At 41.4% G+C, this 22,669-nt stretch overlaps 1 protein-coding gene across 4 annotated transcripts in view; it reads left to right on the top strand.

The window, feature by feature from the left end:
• COQ6 (coenzyme Q6, monooxygenase) overlaps positions 1-22,669 on the top strand; it is a 22,778-nt gene extending 109 nt beyond the window's left edge. Inside the window, exons 2-13 of one of the 4 annotated variants that reach the window (XM_068542816.1) lie at positions 13,539-13,673; positions 14,277-14,358; positions 14,766-14,824; positions 15,113-15,236; positions 18,167-18,297; positions 19,002-19,109; positions 19,364-19,426; positions 19,624-19,731; positions 21,388-21,590; positions 21,668-21,783; positions 21,950-22,116; positions 22,566-22,669. In XM_068542816.1, the coding sequence (XP_068398917.1) occupies positions 14,795-14,824; positions 15,113-15,236; positions 18,167-18,297; positions 19,002-19,109; positions 19,364-19,426; positions 19,624-19,731; positions 21,388-21,590; positions 21,668-21,783; positions 21,950-22,116; positions 22,566-22,595 (1,080 nt within the window). In that variant the 5' untranslated portion in view covers positions 13,539-13,673; positions 14,277-14,358; positions 14,766-14,794 and the 3' untranslated portion in view covers positions 22,596-22,669. Of the gene's footprint in view, positions 1-208; positions 419-13,538; positions 13,674-14,276; positions 14,359-14,765; positions 14,825-15,112; positions 15,237-18,166; positions 18,298-19,001; positions 19,110-19,363; positions 19,427-19,623; positions 19,732-21,387; positions 21,591-21,667; positions 21,784-21,949; positions 22,117-22,565 lie in introns of those variants that run through there. The other 3 variants (XM_068542801.1, XM_068542823.1, XM_068542807.1) reach the window with 3 other exon arrangements.

The raw sequence follows: 22,669 nt of genomic DNA, 5'->3' as shown, positions 1-22,669 counted from the left end.
CCGCCCCTTTCTAGCTTGGGCCTCTGATTGGCTCCCAGGCGGATACACGAACCAGTCCCCTTCCCAGGCAGCCTCTAATCTGTCCCGCCCAAGCAGGCAAAGTTCGTTTTCTGATTGGCCTATTCTCTTTGCACGTTATACTTCCGGTTTTGAGGTGCCGGCTCAAGCGGCCTGTGACTGGAGAGCTCTGCTCCGGAAGTGCTAGCCCCAGGCGGGCCCAGCGGGACGCCAATTACGGTGCAGGTCAGGACTATGGCGGCCAGGCTGGCCGGGATCCGGTGGGGGACTGCCCCTGCCGCTGCCCGGAGGGTCCCGCTGGTCTCCTGCCGGAGGTGGGCCGGCGCCTCGTCAGACACCGTGTACGATGTGGTGGTGTCCGGGGGAGGCCTGGTGGGCGCCGCTATGGCTTGTGCCTTGGGTAAGCGCATCTCCAGGCCGATAGCGGCGGGGAGCGGGGCCGTAGAGAAACGATGAGGACCGTGTGAGCCCTGGCACTGTTTGCCCAAGGTCTAAGCGTTGTAGATCTTGTGGTCCATTACCCTGCCCAGAGGCACCCCAGGACCCCGGGGGCAAACGTTTGCTCCTTCAGGATTCCGAAGGGTCAAAAGTGGGAGGGACCTCTTAGGAGTCCTTCCAAAGCGTGGGGAAACAGACTCGCCCAGGGTTATTTAGTTCTGGACACAGTTGGAAGTAATCAGGCATTGCCTATTGAGCTAGGCTAGGCAGTTTTTTGTTGATGTTGTTTTTTAAACAGCTTCATTGAGCTATAATTTGCATACCATAAAGTTTACCCATTTAAAGCATAGAATTTAATGATTTTTAGTATAGTCACAGAGTTGTGCAGCCATTGCCACAATAAATTTTAGAACATTTTTATCATCCCCCAGAAGAAACCCAAACCCATTAGTAATCACTGCCCATGTTCCCCCAATCTCCTCAGCTCCTGGCAACCACTCATGTACTTTCTATCTCTATAGATTGGCTTTTTCTAGATATTTCCATAGACATGGAATCTGATTAATGTTTTCAAAGTTCATCCAGGTTGTAGCATGTGCCAATAGTTCGTTCCTTTCTATGGCTAAGTAATATTTTGTGTGGATATAGCACATTTTGTTTATTAATTCATCAGATGATGGACATTTGAGTCGTTTTCACTTTGGGGATATAACAAATAATGCTACTATAATTTTCTGTACAAGCTTTTGTGTAAGCATATATTTTTGGTTATCTTGGATATATTCCTAGGAGTGGATTTGCAGGGTCATACGGTAAACTCTATGTTTAACATTTTGAAGACCTGCCAGTGTTCCAGAGTGGCTGCACTACTTTACATTCCCACCAGCAATAAATGAGGGGTCTAATTTCTTTCTTTCTTTCTTTCTTTTTTAAATTAATTAATTAATTAATTAATTTTTGTCTGCGTTGGGTCTTCGTTTCTGTGTGAGGCCTTTCTCTAGTTGCGGTGAGCGGGAGCCATTCTTCATCGCGGCGCGCGGGCCTCTCACTGTCGCGGCCTCTCTTGTTGTGGAGCTCGGGCTCCAGACGCGCAGGCTCAGTAGGTGTGGCTCACGTGCCCAGTTGCTCCAAGGCATGTGGGATCCTCCCGGACCAGGGCTCGAACCCGTGTCCCCTGCATTGGCAGGCAGATTCTCAACCACTGCACCACCAGGGAAGCCCCTCTTTTTTTTTTTTTTTTAAGAAAGAAAGGCATTCCTTAATTTTTTTTCATTCATTCATTCATTCATTCATTTATTTTTGGCTGCGTTGGGTCTTCGTTGCTGCACGCGGGCTTTCTCTTGTTGTGGCAAGCGGAGGCTACTCTTCGTTGCGGTGCACAGGCTTCTCATTGCGGTGGCTTCTCTTGTTGTGGAGCACGGGCTCTAGGCGCACGGGCCTCAGTAGTTGTGGCTCGCAGGCTCTAGAGCGCAGGCTCAGTAGTTGTGGCGCACAGGCTTAGTTGCTCCTCAGCATGTGGGATCTTCCCAGACCAGAGCTCGAAACCGTGTCCTCTGCATTGGCAGGCGGATTCTTAACCACTGCCCCACCAGGGAAGTCCTGAGGGGTCTAATTTCTCCACATCCTGGACAGCACTGTTACTGTCTTTTTGTTACTAGTTATACTAGTGAGTGTGAGGTGATATCTCCTGGTTTTGATTTGCATTTTTCTAATGACTAATGATGTTGAATATTCTTTCATATGTTTATTGGTCATTTGTATGTCTTCTTTGGAGAAATGTCTATTCAGAACCTTTGCCCATTTTTAAACTGGGCTATTTGTCTTTTTATTATTGAGTTGTAAGAGTTTTTTATGTATTCTGGGTACAAGCCCCTTATCAGATAAATGATTTGCAGATATGTTCTCCCATTTTGTGGGTGGTTTTTTCACTTTCTTGATGGTGTCCTTTGAATCACAGAAGTTTTTAATTTTGATGAAGTCCAGCTTAGCAATCTCTTACCACTTGTGCTATGGTGTCATATCTAAGAAATCATTATCTAACTCAAAGTCACGAAGTTTCGCTCCTGTGTTTTCTTGTAAGAGTTTTATAGTTTTAGCTCTTACATTTAAGGCGATGATCCACTTTTTTTTTACAACCCAGTGAGATGAACAAGAATGCAGGAATTACTGCTCTTCTTTTTTTTTTTTAAAGCACTGATTTTATTTTATTTTATTTATTTATTTAAAGTATTTTTTTTAAAAATTTATTTATTTATGGCTGCGTTGGGTCTTCGTTGCTGTGCACGGGCTTTCTCTAGTTGTGGCGAGCGGGGGCTACTCTTCATTGTGGTGCGCGGGCTTCTCATTGCGGTGGCTTCTCTGTTGCAGAGCGCGGGCTCTAGGTGCATGGGCTTCAGTAGTTGCAGCACGCGGGCTCAGTAGTTGTGGCGCATGGGCTTAGTTGCTCCACAGCATGTGGGATCTTCCCGGACCAGCGATTGAACCCGTGTCCCCTGCATTGGCAGGCAGATTCTTAACCACTGCGCCACCAGGGAAGTCCCAAAAGTATAAATTCTTAAAGTCAGGGCTGACTTTAAACAGATACTGGCAATACAGAATTCTCTGTGTAAGTTTACGAAAGAAAGGTCATGGGCCGAATACACTGGGATGTAAGAATCACTGACTCTAAGTCAGTCAAACCTACCAAGCATAGGTTTACAAAAGAAACATTCACACACCAGCTAATTTCCTATTTAAAAAGCTCAGAGAAGATACTGAATGTTAAAACATGGAAGTTGAAGCTCTCGGGGGCGGGGGGAGGTTTGGAAATCTTTCATGCAATTTATTCAGTGAGCAAGCCTCTGCTTTTTTCCTATAAAATAGATGGAGCTGAACACTGTGAGGAGACTCTCTCCTTGGGCAGGTGCCTGTGGAGTCAAGTAAACTACCTGCTTGGGATTTTGTGCATGCTACTGTCTCCCCTTGATTATCATGGCATGTATCCCAAAGAATATTCTTTGTGAATAGTTTATATGCTGATCAACCTTTATAGTTCAACATCCACTTAATTTTAGACAGCTGCTTTAAAAGTGTAACATTTCCAGCTGGCTCTTCATATTTCCGTATAGGTCAGTTTTTATGTGTTCCTTGATTCTTTTCTTCTTCAAACTCACATTAGTTCATGTTTTATGCTTGAAATACCTATATTTCCCTCTCACATTGTTATTTGTAAGTGATATTCTTTAATATTTTTTCTCCAAGCTAGTTTCCCAAAATGTTATATTATTTTTTTATAAATTTTAAAAATATTTATTTATTTATTTTTGCCTGTTTTGGGTCTTCATTGCTGTGTGCGGGCTTTCTCTAGTTGTGGCGAGCAGGGGATACTCTTCGTTGCGGTGTGCGGGCTTCTCATTGGGGTGGCTTCTCTTGTTGTGGAGCACAGGCTCTAGGCGCGCGAGCTTCAGTAGTTGTGGCTCACGGGCTCTACAGCGCAGGCTCAGTAGTTGTGGCAAATGGGCCTAGTTGCTCTGTGGCATGTGGGATCTTCCCGGACCAGGGGTTGAACCCGTGTCCCCTGCTTTGGCAGGCGGATTCTTAACCACTGTGCCACCAGGAAACCCCTAAAATATCATATTAACTAACTAAAAAATAAAATATTGAAAAATAAAATAAAATATTGAACCTGGCTATATTTTATGTGCTTGGAAATCTAATTTTTTTAAATTTATTTATTTAATTTATTTATTTTTGGCTGTGTTGGGTCTTCGTTGCTGCACGTGGGCTTTCTGTAGTTGTGGCGAGCGGGGGCTGCTCTTCTTTGAGATGCACGTACTTCTCATTGCAGTGGCTTCTCTTGTTGCGAAGCACAGGCCCTAGAGCACGTGGGCTTCAGTAGTTGTGGCTCTGTGGCATGTGGGATCTTCCTGGACCAGGGCTTGAACCTGTGTCCCCTGCATTGACAGGCGGATTATTAACCACTGCGCCACCAGGGAAGTCCCTAATTTTTTTTGACTAAAGGAAATTTATAAAATATATAATGTTATACATGCACTTGTAGGTGATGAACTGATTGTACTATGTCATAAAGCTAGAAACAGTGAGAGCTGGGATTAAAATCCAGAGTTTCTGATTTTCTTTCTTTTTTTTTTTTTTGGTTGTGTTTTTAATCATTTTTTTAAAGCTTCGTGTTTTTTTTTTAAATTAATTAATCAATTTATTATTTATGGCTGTGTTGGGTCTTCGTTTCTGAGCGAGGACTTTCTTTAGTTGCGGCAAGTGGGGGCCACTCCTCATCGCGGTGCGCGGGCCTCTCATTGTCGCGGCCTCTCTTGTTGTGGAGCACAGGCTCCAGACGCGCAGGCTCAGTAGTTGTGGCTCACGGGCCTAGTTGCTCCGCGGCATGTGGGATCCTCCCAGACCAGGGCTCGAACCCATGTCCCCTGCATTTGCAGGCAGATTCCCAACCACTGCGCCACCAGGGAAGCCCCTTCTGTGGTGTTTTGAAATAACAGCCCAGCTGGACTAGAACAGGCAGTGGTCACATCATCTCAATCTACTGAGAACCCTCCAGTGACTCCTACTGTAGTTGGGATATGGTCCAAATTTCCTGCCACTGTCTAGAAGGCACTATTTGATCTGTATATTATCTCTCTCTCCAAATTCACCTTGATCCATTCTCTTCCGTAGGCACCTTCAGAGACAGTGGTCACCCTTCAGTCTCTAGAGCTGCATTGTCCAATATGGTAGCTACCAGTCACACGTGATTACCGATCACTTATGATATGATACCATATTTACCATATGCTAATCTAAATGCATTTGTTCTGTAAGTGTAAAATACATACCACATTTCAAAGGCAGTATAAAAATTAATGTAAAATATCTCATTAATTTTGTCATTGTTAATATTCATAATGCTATTATTTTGGATATATTAGATAAACTAAAGCAAAATTAACATGTAATTAACCACTTTTTTTACTTTTTAAATGTGGCTTCTAGAATATTTAAAATTATGTGTCACATTATTTTTATTATTTTGCATATTATATTATTTCTAGTGGACAGCATATTTCTAGAACAGACTAAACTTACTTCCATTTCAGAAACTTTTCTTTTTCTTTTTAGTTGTTGTCTCTTCTGAATATTCTCTCACCAAGTTTTCTCCTGATTGTTTTGTTTGTTTGTTTGTTTGTTTGGTTTTTTTGAATTTTTGAATTTTATTTTATTTATTTTTTTATACAGCAGGTTCTTATTAGTCATCCATTTTGTACACATCAGTGTATACGTGTCAATCCCAGCCTCCCAGTTCATCACACCACCACCCCCACCCGCCGCTGCTTTTCCCCCTTGGTGTCCATACGTTTGTTCTCCACATCTATGTCTCAATTTCTGCCCTGCAAACTGGTTCATCTGTACCATTCTTCTAGGTTCCACATATATGCGTTAATATACGATATTTGTTTTTCTCTTTCTGACTTACTTCACTCTGTATGGCAGTCTCTAGATTCATCCACGTCTCTACAAATGACCCAATTTCGTTCCTTTCTATGGCTGAGTAATATTCCATTGTATATATATACCACATCTTCTTTATCCATTCGTCTGTCGATGGGCATTTAGGTTGCTTCCATGACCTGGCTATTGTAAATAGTGCTGCAATGAACATTGGGGTGCATGTGTCTTTTTGAATTATGGTTTTCTCTGGGTATATGCCCAGTAGTGGGATTGCTGGGTCATATGGTAATTCTATTTTTAGTTTTTTAAGGAACCTCCATACTGTTCTCCATAGTGGCTGTATCGATTTACATTCCCACCAACAGTGCGAGAGGGTTCCCTTTTCTCCACACCCTCTCCAGCATTTGTTGTTTGTAGATTTTCTGATGACGCCTATTCTAACTGGTGTGAGGTGATACCTCATTGTAGTTTTGATTTGCATTTCTCTAATAATTAGTGATGTTGAGCAGCTTTTCATGTGCTTCATGGCCATCTGTATGTCCTCTTTGGAGAAATATCTATTTAGGTCTTCTGCCCATTTTTGGATTGGGTTGTTTGTTTTTTTAATATTGAGCTGCATGACCTGTTTATATATTTTGGAGATTAATCCTTTGTCCATTGATTCGTTTGGAAATATTTTCTCCCATTCTGAGGGTTGTCTTTTCGTCTTGTTTGTAGTTTCTTTTGCTTTGCAAAAGCTTTTAAGTTTCATTAGGTCCCATTTGTTTATTTTTGTTTTTATTTCCATTACTCTAGGGGGTGGATCAAAGAAGATCTTGCTGTGATTTATGTCAAAGAGTGTTCTTCCTATGTTTTCCTCTAAGAGTTTTATAGTGTCCAGTCTTACATTTAGGTCTCTAATCCATTTTGAGTTTATTTTTGTGTATGGTGTTAGGGAATGTTCTAATATCATTCTTTTACATGTAGCTGTCCAGTTTTCCTAGCACCGCTTATTGAAGAGACTGTCTTTTCTCCATTGTATATCCTTGCCTCCTTTGTCATAGATTAGTTGACCAAAGGTGCATGGGTGTATCTCTGGGCTTTCTGTCTTGTTCCATTGATCTATGTTTCTGTTTTTGTGCCAGTACCATATTGTCTTGATTACTGTAGCTTTGTAGTATAGTCTGAAGTCAGGGAGTCTGATTCCTCTAGCTCCATTTTTTTCCCTCAAGACTGCTTTGGCTATTTGGGGTCTTTGTGTCGCCATACAAATTTTAAGATTTTTTGTTCTAGTTCTGTAAAAAATGCCATTGAATCTGTAGATTGCTTTGGGTAGTATAGTCATTTTCACAATATTGATTCTTCCAATCCAGGAACATGGTATATCTCTCCATCTGTTGGTATCATCTTTAATTTCTTTCATCAGTGTCTTATAGTTTTCTGCATACAGGTCTTTTGTCTCCCTAGGTAGGTATATTCCTAGGTATTTTATTCTTTTTGTTGCAGTGGTAAATGGGAGTGTTTCCTTAATTTCTCTTTCGGATTTTTCATCATTAGTGTATAGGAATGCAAGAGATTTCTGTGCATTAATTTTGTATCCTGCAACTTTACCAAATTCATTGATTAGCTCTAGTAGTTTTCTGGTGGCATCTTTAGGAGTCTCTGTGTATAGTATCATGTCATCTGCAAACAGTGACAGTTTTACTTCTTCTTTTCCAATTTGTATTCCTTTTATTTCTTTTGCTTCTCTGATTGCCGTGGCTAGGACTTCCAAACCTATGTTGAATAATAGTGGTGAGAGTGGACATCCTTGTCTTGTTCCTGATCTTAGAGGAAATGCTTTCAGTTTTTCACCATTGAGAATGATGTTTGCTGTGGGTTTGTTGTATATGGCCTTTATTATGTTGAGGTAGGTTCCCTCTGTGCCCACTTCCTGGAGAGTTTTTATCATAAATGGGTGTTGAATTCTGTCGAAAGCTTTTTTTGCATCTATTGAGATGATCATATGGTTTTTATTCTTCAGTTTGTTAATATGGTGTATCACATTGATTGATTTGCCTATATTGAAGAATCCTTGCATCCCTGGGATAAATCCCACTTGATCATGATGTACGATCCTTTTAATGTGTTGTTGGATTCTGTTTGCTAGTATTTTGTTGAGGAGTTTTGCATCTATATTCATGAGTGATATTGGTCTGTAATTTTCTTTTTTTGTAGTATCTTTGTCTGGTTTTGGTATCAGGGTGATGGTGGCCTCATAGAATGAGTTTGGGAGTGTTCCTTCCCCTGCAATTTTTTGGAAGAGTTTGAGAAGGATGGGTGTTAGCTCTTCTCTAAATGTTTGATAGAATTCACCTGTGAAGCCATCTGGTCCTGGACTTTTGTTTGTTGGAAGATTTTTAATCACAGTTTCAATTTCATTACTTGTGATTGGCCTGTTCATATTTTCTATTTCTTCCTGGTTCAGTCTTGGGAGGTTATACCTTTCTAAGAATTTGTCCATTTCTTCCAGGTTGTCCATTTTATTGGATAGAGTTGTTTGTAGTAGTCTCTTAGGATGCTTTGTATTTCTGCGGTGTCCATTGTAACTTCTCCTTCTTCATTTCTAATTTTATTGATTTGAGTCCTCTCCCTCTTTTTCTTGATGAGCCTGGCTAATGGTTTATCAATTTTGTTTATCTTCTCAAAGAACCAGCTTTTAGTTTTATTGATCTTTGCTATTGTTTTCTTTGTTTCTATTTCATTTATTTCTGCTCTGATCTTTATGATTTCTTTCCTTCTGCTAACTTTGGGTTTTGTTTGTTCTTCTTTCTCTAGTTCCTTTAGGTGTAAGGTTAGATTTTTTATTTGAGATTTTTCTTGTTTCTTGAGGTAGGCCTGTATAGCTATAAACTTTCCTCTTAGAACTGCTTTTGCTGCATCCCATAGATTTTGGATCATCTTGTTTTCATTATCATTGTCTCTGGGTATTTTTTGATTTCCTCTTTGATTTCTTCAGTGGTCTCTTGGTTATTTAGTAACGTATTGTTTAGCCTCCATGTGTTTGTCTTTTTTACGTTTTTTTCCCTGTAATTGATTTCTAATCTCATAGCATTGTGGTCAGAAAAGATGCTTGATATGATTTCAATTTTCTTAAATTTACTGAGGCTTGATTTGTGACCCAAGATGTGATCTATCCTGGAGAATGTTCCATGCACACTTAAGAAGAAAGTGTAATCTGCTGTTTTTGGATGGAATGTCCTACAAATATCAATTAAATCTGTCTGGTCTATTGTGTCATTTAAAGCTTTTGTTTCCTTATTAATTTTCTGTTTGGGTGATCTGTCCATTGGTGTAAGTGAGGTGTTAAAGTCCCTCACTATTATTGTGTTACTTTCGATTTCCTCTTTTATAGCTGTTAGAAGTTGCTTTATGTATTGTGGTGCTCCTATGCTGGGTGCATATATAGTTATAATTGTTATATCTTCTTCGATTGATGCCTTGATGGTTATGTAGTGTCCTTCCTTGTCTCTTGTAACATTCTTTATTTTAAAGTCTATTTTATCTGATATGAATATTGCTACTCCAGCTTTCTTTTGATTTCCATTTGCATGGAATATCTTTCTCCATCCCCTCACTTTCAGTCTGTATGTGTCCCTATGTCTGAAGTGGGTCTCTTGTAGACAGCATATATATGGGTCTTGTTTTCGTATCCATTCAGCAAGCCTGTGTCTTTTGGTTGGAGCATTTAATTCATTCACGTTTAAGGTAATTATCGATGTATAGGTTTCTATTATCATTTTCTTTATTGTTTTGGGTTTGTTTCTGTAGGTCCTTTTCTTCTCTTGTGTTTCCCACTTAGGGGAGTGCCTTTAGCATTTGTTGGTTTGGTGGTGCTGAATTCTCTTAGCTTTTACTTGTCTGTAAAGCTTTTGCTTGTCTGTAAAGCTTTAGATTTCTCCATCAAATCTGAATTTGATCCTTGTGGGGTAGAATAATCTTGGTTGTAAGTTCTTCCCTTTCATCACTTTAAGTATATCATGCCACTCCCTTCTGGCTTGTAGAGTTTCTGCTGAGAAATCAGCTGTTAACCTTATGGGAGTTCCCTTGTATGTTATTTGTTGTTTTTCCATTGCTGCTTTCAATAATTTTTCTTTGTCTTTAATTTTTGTCAATTTGATTACTATGTGTCTCAGCATGTTTCTCCTTGGGTTTACCCTGTATGGGACTCCCTGCACTTCCTGGACTTGGGTGGCTATTTCCTTTCACATGTTAGGGAAGTTTTCGACTATAATCTCTTCAAATATTTTCTCTGGTCCTTTCTCTCTCTCTTCTCCTTCTGGGACCCCTATAATGTGAATGTTGCTGCATTTAATGTTGTTCCAGAGGTCTCTTAGGCTGTCTGCATTTCTTTTCATTCTTTTTTATTTATTCTGTTCCGCAGCAGTGAATTCCACCATTGTGTCTTCCAGGTCACTTATCCGTTCTTCTGCCTCAGTTATTCTGCTATTGATTCCTTCTAGTGTAGTTTTCATTTCAGTTATTGTGTTGTTCATCTCTGTTTGTTTGTTCTTTAATTCTTCTAGATCTCTGTTAAACATTTCTTGCATCTTCTCGACCTTTGCCTCCATTCTTTTTCCGAGGTCCTGGATCATCTTCACTGTCATTATTCTGAATTCTTTTTCTGGAAGATTGCCTATCTCCACTTCATTTAGTTGTTTTTCTGGGGTTTTATCTTGTTCCTTCATGTGGTACATAGCCCTCTGCCTTTTCATCTTGTCTATCTTTCTGTGAATGTGGTTTTTGTTCCACAGGTTGCAGGATTATAGTTCTTCTTGCTTCTGCTGTCTGCCCTCTGGTGGATAAGGCTATCTAAGAGGCTTGTGCAAGTTTCCTGATGGGAGGGACTGGTGGTGGGTAGAGCTGGCTGTTGCTTTGGTGGGCAGAGCTCAGTAAAACTTTAATCCACTGGACTGTTGATGGGTGGGGCTGGGTTCCCTCCCTGCTGGTTGTTTGGCCTGAGGCGACCCAACAGTGGAGCCTACCCGGGCTCTTTGGTGGGGCTAATGGCAGACTCTGGGAGGAGAGTACTCACGCCAAGGAGTACTTCCCAGAACTTCTGCTGCCAGTGTCCTTGCCCTCACAGTGAGACACAGCCACCCCCCGCCTCTGCAGGAGACCTTCCAACACTAGCAGGTAGGTCTGGTTCAGTCTCCTATGGGGTCACTGCTCCTTCCCTTTGGTCCTGATGTGCACACTACTTTGTGTGTGCCCTCCAAGAGTGTAGTCTCTGTTTTCTCCAGTCCTGTTGAAGTCCTGCAATCAAATCAGGCTAGCCTTCAAAGTCTGATTCTCTAGGAATTCCTCCTCCCATTGCCAGACCCCCAGGTTGGGAAGCTTGACGTGGGGCTCAGAACCTTCACTCCGCTGGGTGGACTTCTGTGGTATAAGTGTTCTCCAGTTTGTGAGTCACCCACCCGGCAGTTATGGGATTTGATTTTATTGTGATTGCGCCCCTCCTACCATCTCATTGTGGCTTCTCCTTTGTCTTTGGATGTTGGGTATCCTTTTTGGTGAGTTCCAGTGTCTTCCTGTCGATGATTGTCCAGCAGTTAGTTGTGATTCTGGTGTTCTCACATGAGGGAGTGAGAGCACATCCTTCTACTCCGCCATCTTGAACCAATCTCCCTCCTGATTGTTTTTCTGATTTTCTTAAATAGGAAGGAACTTTCCTTTAAAGGAAGTTAAATGGTGAAGAAACAAGTGTCCATATAAGATTACATGTATTTGAATCCTTAGTCTTGTCTCCAATACGTTCTATCTGGGTGGAATTATATAAATTACTCACAATTTCTGTACATTGGTTTTTCTCATCTCTAAAATTAGAGCAAAATAGCTTTTCTTTCTTCATAAAATTGTGGTATAGATTATATCAGATGATACTACAGTAAATCATATATAATTGTACCTGGCATATAGGTGTTAATAAACATTAGCAGTGATGATGATAATGATAATAGTGATTCTATGGAACTTTCCTTTTAGATATACAGGAAAAAAGTAAACATTATTAATATAATAATCTACTGTTATTCATGAAAGAGTGGCAGGTTATTAATTTATGACACTAGGTTGTTATTTGATAAATCAAAATTAACTTGGATTCTATATAGAGTGAAGTGATTTCAAGGTTAAAATTTAGATAGTCACCTACAATTTATAATTTCATTTAATTCAGTCAATAGCTAAGTCATATATATGTTTGTGCCTTTAGCTGTAATGGTATTATAGCCTAAAATAGATATTTTTATAATTTTTCTATTTCTACTCACCAGGGCAAATATGGGATGGAAATCTGTTTTCCTATGTATTTCCTGGTTTCTCATTTGACAAAAATGTCTGTTAAGACATTGAGTATCTATTTTATGGATTGAGGAGATAACAGCAGTTTGCTGCTGGGGACGTACAGTGATAGGAAAAGAAATGATTCCTGGCCTCCAAGGAATTTAGAATCTAGCAAAGGAGAATGATTTGTAAATAACTAACAGAAGGAAGAATGAAATGAAAGCTACCCTAGAGGAACAAGCAACTGACCTATCCTGGGGTGGAGGTGTGCGGGTGTGGTACAAAGAACACTGCTGGGGAGGTGAGGCTTCAGGGAGTAGGATCCGTAGGGAGCAGGTGGCAGGAAGCATTCGGTTGGAGTGGCTACTGTTAGATCAAAGCCTAGCGATGTGATGGACCAGAAAGTAGTCCTGTCTGTGGGGCATGGCCCCTCTCCCATCCTCCATGGCAGAACTGCTGCTCAGGTGCTGCTGCACGACAGGGAGCGCCATGCTGACCTGGTGGGTTCAGCACAATTCACTCCTTTTTGACTGGAGCCAGCCTTGATTTTCACGCTTTCTTTGTTGTATGTAATAATAGTGCCTTTCTTCTCATTTAGATTCCAAAATAAAAAGAGGGGTCAAGGTCTGTGGGGTTTCTCTCAGCGTTACTATGTAAGACCTGCAGTGTTTCTTCTCTGGTAAATTCCGTCACATGCAACTCACTGCTTATCTTTTACCTGTATCTTTCTCTGAGACGCTGTGGAAGGACTTGTGTTTGTGCTACAGTGACCCAGTAACAGAGTCTCCAAGTCCTCTTTTTACTTCACTATACAGATGTTTTAGGACCAGATTTTTAGGCACAGTTGATGTTATTTTTTGGCCCCCTTTTCTATCACAAGCTCTGTATCTGTGACTTAATCTTGAGGCCACAATGAATTTTGCTTATTAACCCCATTTTTCTATTGAACAGGATTTGTAATTTTTAGTGACTTAATACTTTGTAGATTGTAAATATCTGGTGTCTAAATACTACAGCCTTTCTTTCTTCATTTTTCCTTTCTAGGGCAGTCTATTCACTTGTTATGGGTTTTGCCATTATTTGTGTCTTTGCACATGGCAGGTGTTGGACTGTCTGGAGAGTCCTTACCACCATGGGCAGGGTGCTTTGCATGACTGAAATGGTAGTATATGTTATTGCTTAGGACGCCACATGATGTTTTCCTTTTTATGTGTGTAAGAAATTTGTATCCTGAGGGCTAAGGGATTAGTTAATATGTTGCTTCTCTTGGAAATGAGAAAGAGAATAAATTCTGATTTTTCTAAAATGATATAACATTTTGTTCTTTTTTTTTTTTTTAGGATATGATATTCACTTTTGTGACAAGAAAATCCTGTTGCTAGAAGCAGGTCCAAAGAAAGTACTGGGGAAATTGCCAGAAACATACAGCAACAGGGTCAGCTCCATTTCCCCTGGCTCCGCAACCCTTCTCAGTAGTGAGTAGAAGATCCTCTGTCATAGAACCAATCTCCTGTCTCTCTTGACTTCCCAGTGTGTCCCATAGGGCAGAGTCAGCAGAGCATCTGGCAAGGAGGGAGCTCACTGAGACGGGTGGGAAGAGGAGGGTGGGGTTGGTAAGTCTAGTACATAGTCGAAGATGAGGACCCCTGGAATTGTTCATGTGTCAACTCCCAGTCTGAGGAAGACATCCCTGGGACATGTGGGTCCATGTAGACATCATTTGTGATGTTGGGTCATTATGAATTGGTGGAATTGAAACTATATGAACTAATTACGATCATTCACTTCTAGTAACAGCATACTCTTCATTTCCAGAGTCAGCCCTATAGGGGGCTGGGGAGCCTGAATGCTAAGTGCTTGTAGGGTGTAGATGGATGTGTACACATGGAACCAGTTAGCAAATTGTCTTAAGGTCTTTGTCAAATGTTACTCCCTCAAGCCATCCTATCTAGAAACACCCCATCTAAAATTAAACTCTTGCGTGACTCTCTAACTCCTTATACTGCTTTATTTTTCTTTATGACACTACCTGACATTTTATTATGAATTTTTTTTTAATTGTCTATCTCTCCAACTAGAATGTCAGCTGCTGAAGGGCAGAGATTTGTCTGTTTGGTTTCCCGCTTTATGCTCAGTACCTAGAAGTGTATCTGGCACATAGTAAGTGCTCAATAAATATTTCCTCAATGAATGAATCGGTTTAGTGCTCTGGAATTAAGCAAAAAATAGTCTTTATCCAGGGAGTTTGTATCCTCAATAGGATGATGAAGGAAAAGAAAATATGGATGTGGTTTATTTCCCCCACTTTATTATTTCCCCCACTTTAATGTGATTTGACCTTTGATCATGAAAGCTGGGTCTTTTTCATGCTGTATAATCTGAACTGGGGAACAGAGTAGCTTAGCTCCTAGCGTCAAACAGGATAGAAGTGAAGAGTATTTCCCTATTATTGGAGAACACTGAAAACAACCTCTTACTTAACAGGAAGGAGAGAGAAAGGGGAACCCAGGAGGGATGCCGGTCCCATCAGGTTGCTCTGGTCTATATATAACTCCTTTCTTTTGTAGGTTTTGGTGCCTGGGACCACATCTGCAACATGAGATACAGAGCCTTTCGGCGAATGCAGGTGCCTCCTTTATCACCTTTGGGTTATCTTGGTCTATCTTGAGTTAAGATATTGGAGTTCACATTCTCCAGGTTTTCTGTAAATGTGGGAGGTATTCAGACGGAGTTTACACTCAGTCGAAGGAAGTAGGAGGGAAGCATTCATGAGAGAATTTTCTTCCCACCTTATACTTCCTGCCAGAGGGACTGACAAACTGTGGTTTTTCTGCTTCCGTCAATGCTCAGTTTGACTGGAGTAATATTTCCTTTTCCTTGGGTTGTAATACAAACTTTCCCTTTGTGTTTCCAGGTGTGGGATGCCTGCTCAGAGGCCCTGATAATGTTCGATAAGGATAATTTAGATGACATGGGCTTTATAGTGGAGAACGATGTCATCGTGCATGCTCTCACTAAGCAGCTGGAGGCTGTGTCAGGTGAGGTATCTATCTCTTCCATCTTCCACTCACTTTCTGGAAGATGAACTATCTTAGGGTTATTCTGGGACTTACTGGAAGGATCCCTTCTACAGATACTGATGTCCACCATAAAGAAGCCCTCTAACAGTTACCTCAGGGATGTTCTTTCTCTCTCTCGTTTTTTTAAACAGCTTTATTCAGGTATAACTTACATACCAATAATTCACTGATTTTAAGTGTACAATTCAGTGATTTTTCAATATATTTATAGAGTTGTGCCACTATCACCACAATATGATTATAGAACATTCCTATTACTCAAAAGGAAACCTCGTGCCTGTTTACAGTCATTCCCCATTCCCACTCCTAGCCCCTGGCACCACTAATCTACTTTCTGTTTTTTGAGATTTGCCTATTCTGGACATTTCATGTAGATAGAATCATACAATATGTATTTTTTAATGTCTGACTTCTCTCACTAAATGCATTTTTGAGATTCATTCATGTTGTAGTATGTATCAGTACTCCAGTCTTTTTTACTGCCCAGTAGTATTTCGTTGTGTGGATATATCACATTTTGTTTATCCATTCATCAGCTGATGGACATTTTGGGTTGTTTCCACTTTTTGGTGATTGTGAATAAAGCTATGAACATTTATGGACAAGTTTTTGTGTGGACATGTTTCATTTCTTCTGGGTGGATACTTAGGAGTAGAATTGCTGGGTCATGTAATAATTCTATGTTTAACATTTTCATAAACTGCCAAACTTTAAAGAGGCTGTACCATGTCCCTTTCCCACCAACAATATATATGGGTTCCAATTTCTCCACCAACACTTTATTCCCCTCAACCTTTTTTTTTTCTTTTTTTAATAGCCATCCTAGTAACTGAAGTGGTATCTCATTGTAGTTTTTTAATTTATTTTGTTTGGCCACACCACACAGCATGCGGGATCTCAGTTCCCCAACCAGGGAGTGAACCTGTGCCCCCTGCATTGGGAGCACAGAATCTTAACCACTGTACTGCCAGGGAAGTCCCATCTTGTAGTTTTGATTGTATTTACCTGATGACTAATAATGTTGAGTGTCTTTTCATGTACTTGTTGGCTATTTGTATATCTTTTTTTTTTTTTTTTATTTGGCTGTATCGGGTCTTAGTTGTGGCATGTGGGATCTTTCGTTGCAGTGCTCGGGCTTCTCTCAAGTTGTGGTGTGTGGGCTTAGTTGCCCTGCGGCATGTGGGATCTTAGTTCCCCAACCAGAGATCGAACCTGCATCCCCTGCATTGGAAGGTGGATTCTTAAACACTGGACCACGAGGGAAGTCCCAATTTGTATATCTTCCTTGGAGAAGTGTCTATTTAAAATCTTTTGCTCATTTTAAAACTAGATTGTCTTTTTTTTTTTTTTTAATTGTTTTTCAAATTTTTTTGGCTGTGTTGGGTCTTTGTTGCTGTGCACAGGCTTTCTCTGGTTGCAGCGAGCGGGAGCTACTGTTCATTGCAGTCCATGGACTTCTCATTGCGGTGGCTTCTCTTGTTGCGGAGCATGGGCTCTAGGCGTGCGGGCTCAGTGGTTGTGGCTCGCGGGCTGTAGAGCACAGGCTCAGTAGTTGTGGCGCATGGACTTAGTTGCTCCGCGGCATGTGGGATCTTCCTGGGCCAGGGTTCGAACCCGTGTCCCCTGCGTTGGCAAGCGGATTCTTAACCACTGTGCCACCAGGGAAGCCCTTATTTTTTAGTTATAAGGGTTCTTTATATATTCTGGGTATAAATTCCCTATATATATGATTTGTAAATATTTCAGGGTTCTGGAGAGAGAAAAATTGGAAGCAACTTAAATGCTTTTTGATATGGGATAATAGTTCATCCCTGCAATGAACTTCCGTGTAGCTTTTAAAGATAATTTTTAAAAATTTATTTATTTATTATTTATTTATTTTTGGCTGTGTTGGGTCTTCGTTGCTGCGCACGGGCTTTCTCTAGTTGCCACGAGCGGGGACTGCTCTTCGTTGCGGTGCGCGGGCTTCTCATTGCGGTGTCTTCTCTTGTTGTGGAGCACGGGCTCTAGGTGCGCAGGCTTCAGTAGTTGTGGCTTGCAGGCTCTAGAGCGCAGGCTCAGTAGTTGTGGTGCACGGGCTTAGTTGCTCCGTGGCATGTGGGATCTTCCCGGACCAGGGATTGAACCCGTGTCCCCTGCATTGGCAGGTGGATTCTTAACCACTGCGCCACCAGGGAGGTCCTACAGATAATTTAGATCTAATAGTCACTTAGAAACATGTTCCATAATATATAGGTGAAAAAAGTGTGTGTTATATGATCCCACTTGTGTGTGTGAGTGTGTGTGGGGGATGTGTGCATATACACACATAGGAAATTGTTTGGAAAGCTATACAACAAAGCTTTAACTAGCTGTCTCTGAGTGGTATGATTAAAGGTGATTTTTTCCCCTTTTTTAAACCTTTCTTTGTGGTTCAGACTTTTACACAAAGTAAAAGTAGTAAGCATGTACTTTTTATGATCAGAAAAGTAAAATGACTTCCAGTGGGAAGAAAAATCTTATGAAATCTAGAACTTGTTTGAGTCTGTGGTATGCCCCACCCTATTTGCTTTGAAAACACATGTGGGTTCATGTAGGCATAGAGTGAAACTAGAGCAGGATCTTGAAGATGGGAAGAAAGAGTGCCTCATGCAGGTGACAGTTCAGTGAGAGCTTACTTGTTTTTGTCCTTGTTTTCCTCACACTGATTCATCCCTGTGGCCTCTGTCATTTATTAGCTCTTAGACCATAGCATAGATCACATGAGTTATTTTTGAGATCTTTACTTTTCTTGTTTAGGAGTAAATGATAAGATAAAGATAAGCTGTCTTGGGACTTTGCTTTAGTTTTTTCCTCAGCCTGTGGGCCAACTGTTTAATGTTTTGTTTTTTCTCTTTTGACCTCCCTAGACCGAGTGACCGTTCTCTACAAGAGCAAAGCAGTCAGCTATTCCTGGCCTTATCCATTTTCCGTGGCAGGCTCCAGCCCTTGGGTTCATATTACCCTAGGTGATGGCAGCATCCTCCAGACCAAGTTGTTGGTAGTTGAAGATTTCTTATTTTCCCAGGGGTCTTGCATATCCACATCTTGTTAGATTCTAGGGTCTCTAGTTTTAGATCTAAGCTATAGTTAAAGTCAATTTTAGGCAAAGCTTTTGGTTATAAGGACCCATACCCACTCAAACCAGCTCCAGTTAAGATGGTTCTGTTGTATATCCTGTACAGGAAGCAATCTCTTGGACCATCATAGGTCTTGAAATAAAGGATAGCTGGCCTTACAGGGACAGGAATCAGAGGGTCAGAAATTGAGGCTGTTCCTTCCCTCTCAGGAGTCCTGTAGTCGTTCATCTCCTCACATCTCCCATTTTTTTCTTTTTCTGCTCATCAGCTTCCCCTTTTCCATGGCAGCCGTTCCCAACCTTACTTCAGGATCCTTCAGCTCCTGCGCCTGCCTTATTGCTTTCTAGTTCAAATATCAAGAGACTTTGGCTCAGTTTAACCTACGGCTGGCACCTCTTGGATCAGATGTCCAGCTTTGGTCTGTTAATTGAAGCTGGGATCGCATATATAGGGTTACCCCTCTAGGGGCTGGGAGTGAGGCAGGCATGATAAAGAGTTACCTGCCACAGATGGGCTTGCCACCAGTGGGAACTAGAGAAAACTTTTAGGAGGCAGAGACAAAGTTCTGGAACAGTTTCGTTAATTAAAAGGTTTTAAGACTCAGCAGGCTCTTGTCTCCATGCAGATTGGTGCAGATGGCCACAACTCAGGAGTACGGCAGGCCGCTGGAATCCAAAATGTTAGCTGGAACTATGACCAGTCCGCTGTTGTGGCTACTCTGCATTTATCGGAGGTAAGATCCTGAGCCCACCATCTGGGGGCCTTGCTCGGGTTTAATTGGTACTGGGAAGATATGGGGATATATGTATATCTATAGCTGAGTCACTGTGTTATAAAGCAGAAACTAACACACCATTGTAAAGCAATTATACTCCAATAAAGATGTTAAAAAAAAAAAATACATATAGATATCTTATGACCTAGAAAAAAAAAACAATAACTGGTACTGGGTACTTCTCACAAGAACTCTTCTCCTCTCCGTTGTAGGCCACAGAAAACAATGTAGCTTGGCAGAGATTTCTCCCCTCCGGGCCCATTGCTCTGCTTCCGGTAAGAAGTCCTTCTGGCTAGTCTGCTTAAACATGTCAAGCCTTCCTCTTTTAGAACTTCATTTTCTCTCAGCCTTTTTCTGGTTTCAAGGGAATATGCCCAGGCTAGCTTTGTTACCCCTTCTTGTCTTCCTTCGTGCTTGAGAGCTCTTAAGAACAGAAGTTTTAGCCCTTGGTATTGATGTTCTTTTGACACAGCTCTCAGACACTTTGAGTTCCTTGGTTTGGTCCACATCCCATGAACATGCAGCAGAGCTGGTCAGCATGGATGAGGAAAAGTTTGTGGATGCCGTTAACTCTGCCTTTGTGAGTATCACCAGCTGACGATATGTCGCTGGGATAGATACAGAAAGGTGGTTTTGAGTAAGAAAAGAGGAACAACCAACCAGCTGCCCCTTTGATCCTGTAACACCTGATGTGGGTTACGTGGAGGAGGGGACTCAGGAAAATGTAAAACAAAGAAATTAATTTGTGTGCTCTTCTGAGGGTTGTGGGCTGCTGCTCTGCTGACTGAAACAGCTGCCTGGGTGGTAGTTACTTGGATAAGTAACTTTTTTTGAAGCTGTAATACTTTGATAATTTTTAACAGATGCCAAGTACCTGAACCATTGAAGCCTGATTCATCAGAAGTGTTCCTGGGGAGGGGCTGAGCACATTTCCATAGTGAACTTAAGAGTAAGCTTTGTAGAGAGATGTGGGTTCAATATTGGTTCTACCTGTTAATCTCCTGAAAAATGGAAATAGTATCACCAACCTCTTAGGGTTTAATAGCAATAAAAGTCTAAAGACTTAGAAAGAGAGAATTTATGTAAAATGCTTGGAACATACCTAGTACATTATAGGGTACTCAACAAATGGTAATTATTACTGGAGTAGACATAGCCTTTAGATAATACAGACACCAATATTTTTGGAGTTTAAATGTCACATTATCTAAATTCACTAATGATAATGATCGATAACATTTATCCAGCACTTACTATGTGCCAGGTACAGGTGAAGAGTTTTTTTTACGTGTATTTATGTATTTAATTCAGTGAACCATTGAGGTAGGTACTATTATCCTGCTCACTTAGAGATAGGTAACTTGCCTGAGGTCATACAGCTGGCGGCAAAGCTGGGTTCTGAAATCAGGCTGGCCCTTGAGCCTATGCTTTTAACCACCAAACTCTACTGCCTTGCTAATGACTTCACACTGGTTTACAGTGAAGAACTTAAGCTCCACTGCTCTGTAGTAACAACAAGAATAAACAAAAACTGAACGCACTGAAGTGGCTTCCAAGATAAATGGTGACCCTTTATGGGTCATTTAGTATATATTCCTGGCATAGGCCTTTGCAGTACATTCATTCAGCAAGAGTTATGAGTGCTTCTATATAGAAGGCTCTGGAGTTGGACAAATGAGACATAGTCCCTCCTTTCAGGAAGCTCACAGTCAAGTGAGGGAGAAAGATATAGAAATGACAGTTTTGGTACAGTGGTAGAGTATGTATAGGATACTGTGGGAGCATGGAGGAGAAAGACACACACAGAAGAAGGTTTGGAGGGAGGTTTACAAAAAGGGGTGACAGCTTCTGCATGCTCTGAGGTGTTATCCTGGTGAACCAGAAGTGGGAGGACATTCTAAGTAGAGGGGTGTGTGGAGGCAAGAGCATGTTGTCGAGTGAGCTACTTTGTGGCTGGCATGTGCATTTTGAGGGTAGGATTAGTGAAAGGTGAAGCTCAGAGGTAGGTAGGGGCAACTCATGAGCAGTTTGGCTTGATCCTAAAGCCTGTGGGAAGTGAGAGGAAGTTGCATTTTGCATTTGTTTGAGGGGCTTGTCACTTGTCTGAATCAGTTTAGGCGTGTTAGGTACCACTACCCTTGGCTGTGGTTATAAAATGGTTGCCTTGTTGAATTTTTAATTCCCTGCTGGAGTCGCTGATGAAATTTCACTTTGTTTTGTGGCTGGTGCTACTCAGTGGAGTGACGCCAACCACACAGACTTCATCGACTCGGCTGGCTCCATGCTGCAGTATGCGGTTGCCTTTCTGAAGCCCACTAAGATCTCAGCTCGCCAGCTGCCCCCAAGTGTAGCCAGGGTGGATGCCAAAAGCCGAGTACTGTTTCCTCTTGGGTTGGGACATGCTGCTGAGTACGTCCGGCCTCGGCTGGCGCTCATTGGGTAAGATAATAACAGAGCAGGGCCACTCCTTTTCACTCTACGCTGGAGGCTACACCTGAACTCTGCTTTATTCTTAGGGATGCAGCCCACAGAGTCCATCCACTTGCAGGACAAGGTGCCAACATGGGCTTTGGGGATATCTCCAGCTTGCTCCATCACCTCAGGACTGCAGCCTTCAATGGGAAAGACTTAGGTAAGGATTCAAGTACCTTAGAGAGGTATCCCAAGGTCCTATAATATGGGAAGATCAGGAAAATGGCCCTCAGTAGCTAGATGTAGTGGACATAAATGCATCTGGTTTGCTAGGAAGGAAAACTTCACTACTGAATTAGGGATTTAACCTTTCCTTTTCCTTTCAGGCTCCATGAACCACCTCACAGCTTATGAAACAGACAGACAGCGTCACAACACTGCTCTTCTGGCTGCTACTGACCTACTAAAACGGCTGTATTCTACCAGTGCCACCCCACTGGTGCTGCTCAGGACGTGGGGCTTGCAGGCTACAAATGCAGTATCTCCGCTCAAAGTAAGAGAGTTCTTTTCCCAGACCTCCAAGAGTCTTGCTCACTGAGGAATGACTTCGCCAATGACTCAGTTTCTTTGAATTAATTTTCTTGGCTGTAAAATTATCATCTTTATTTGAATACCTTCCCCAGTGGTTATGAGCAGAAATATCCCTTCCGGGGTTTTTGGTGCTAGGGCCCACATCTAAGCAGTAACTTTATATAAGGGCTTAAAATAGTGAATAAGGACTTGTAAAGATAAAGATGCTTAAACTCCTTTTGCTGCTTGGCCAGCTTCTTTCCTGAGAAACTTGCATTAAAAGACACTTTGGAGGGACTCAGGAGGAGAATCTATCTGGGACTTTTGCCAAATTTTTGCTTTAATCACTTTAGATATTTTAAAGTATTTTCACCTGCCCACATACTTTACAATGTCAGAGTATCACTCACTTTGTTTCATTTTTTCCTCCAGGAACAGATTATGGCCTTTGCAAGCAAATGAATGCTCCTCTTCTGGATCTTTTCCCAAGACCATCACGTATTTTCAAGATTTAATTTAATAAATTTACATTAGAA

This window comes from Eschrichtius robustus, chromosome 1 (genome assembly GCF_028021215.1).
Source record: "Eschrichtius robustus isolate mEscRob2 chromosome 1, mEscRob2.pri, whole genome shotgun sequence".
NCBI lineage: Eukaryota > Metazoa > Chordata > Mammalia > Artiodactyla > Eschrichtiidae > Eschrichtius > Eschrichtius robustus.
Note: the sequence above shows the minus strand (reverse complement) of the source record. Positions and strands in the feature narration are given on the sequence as shown.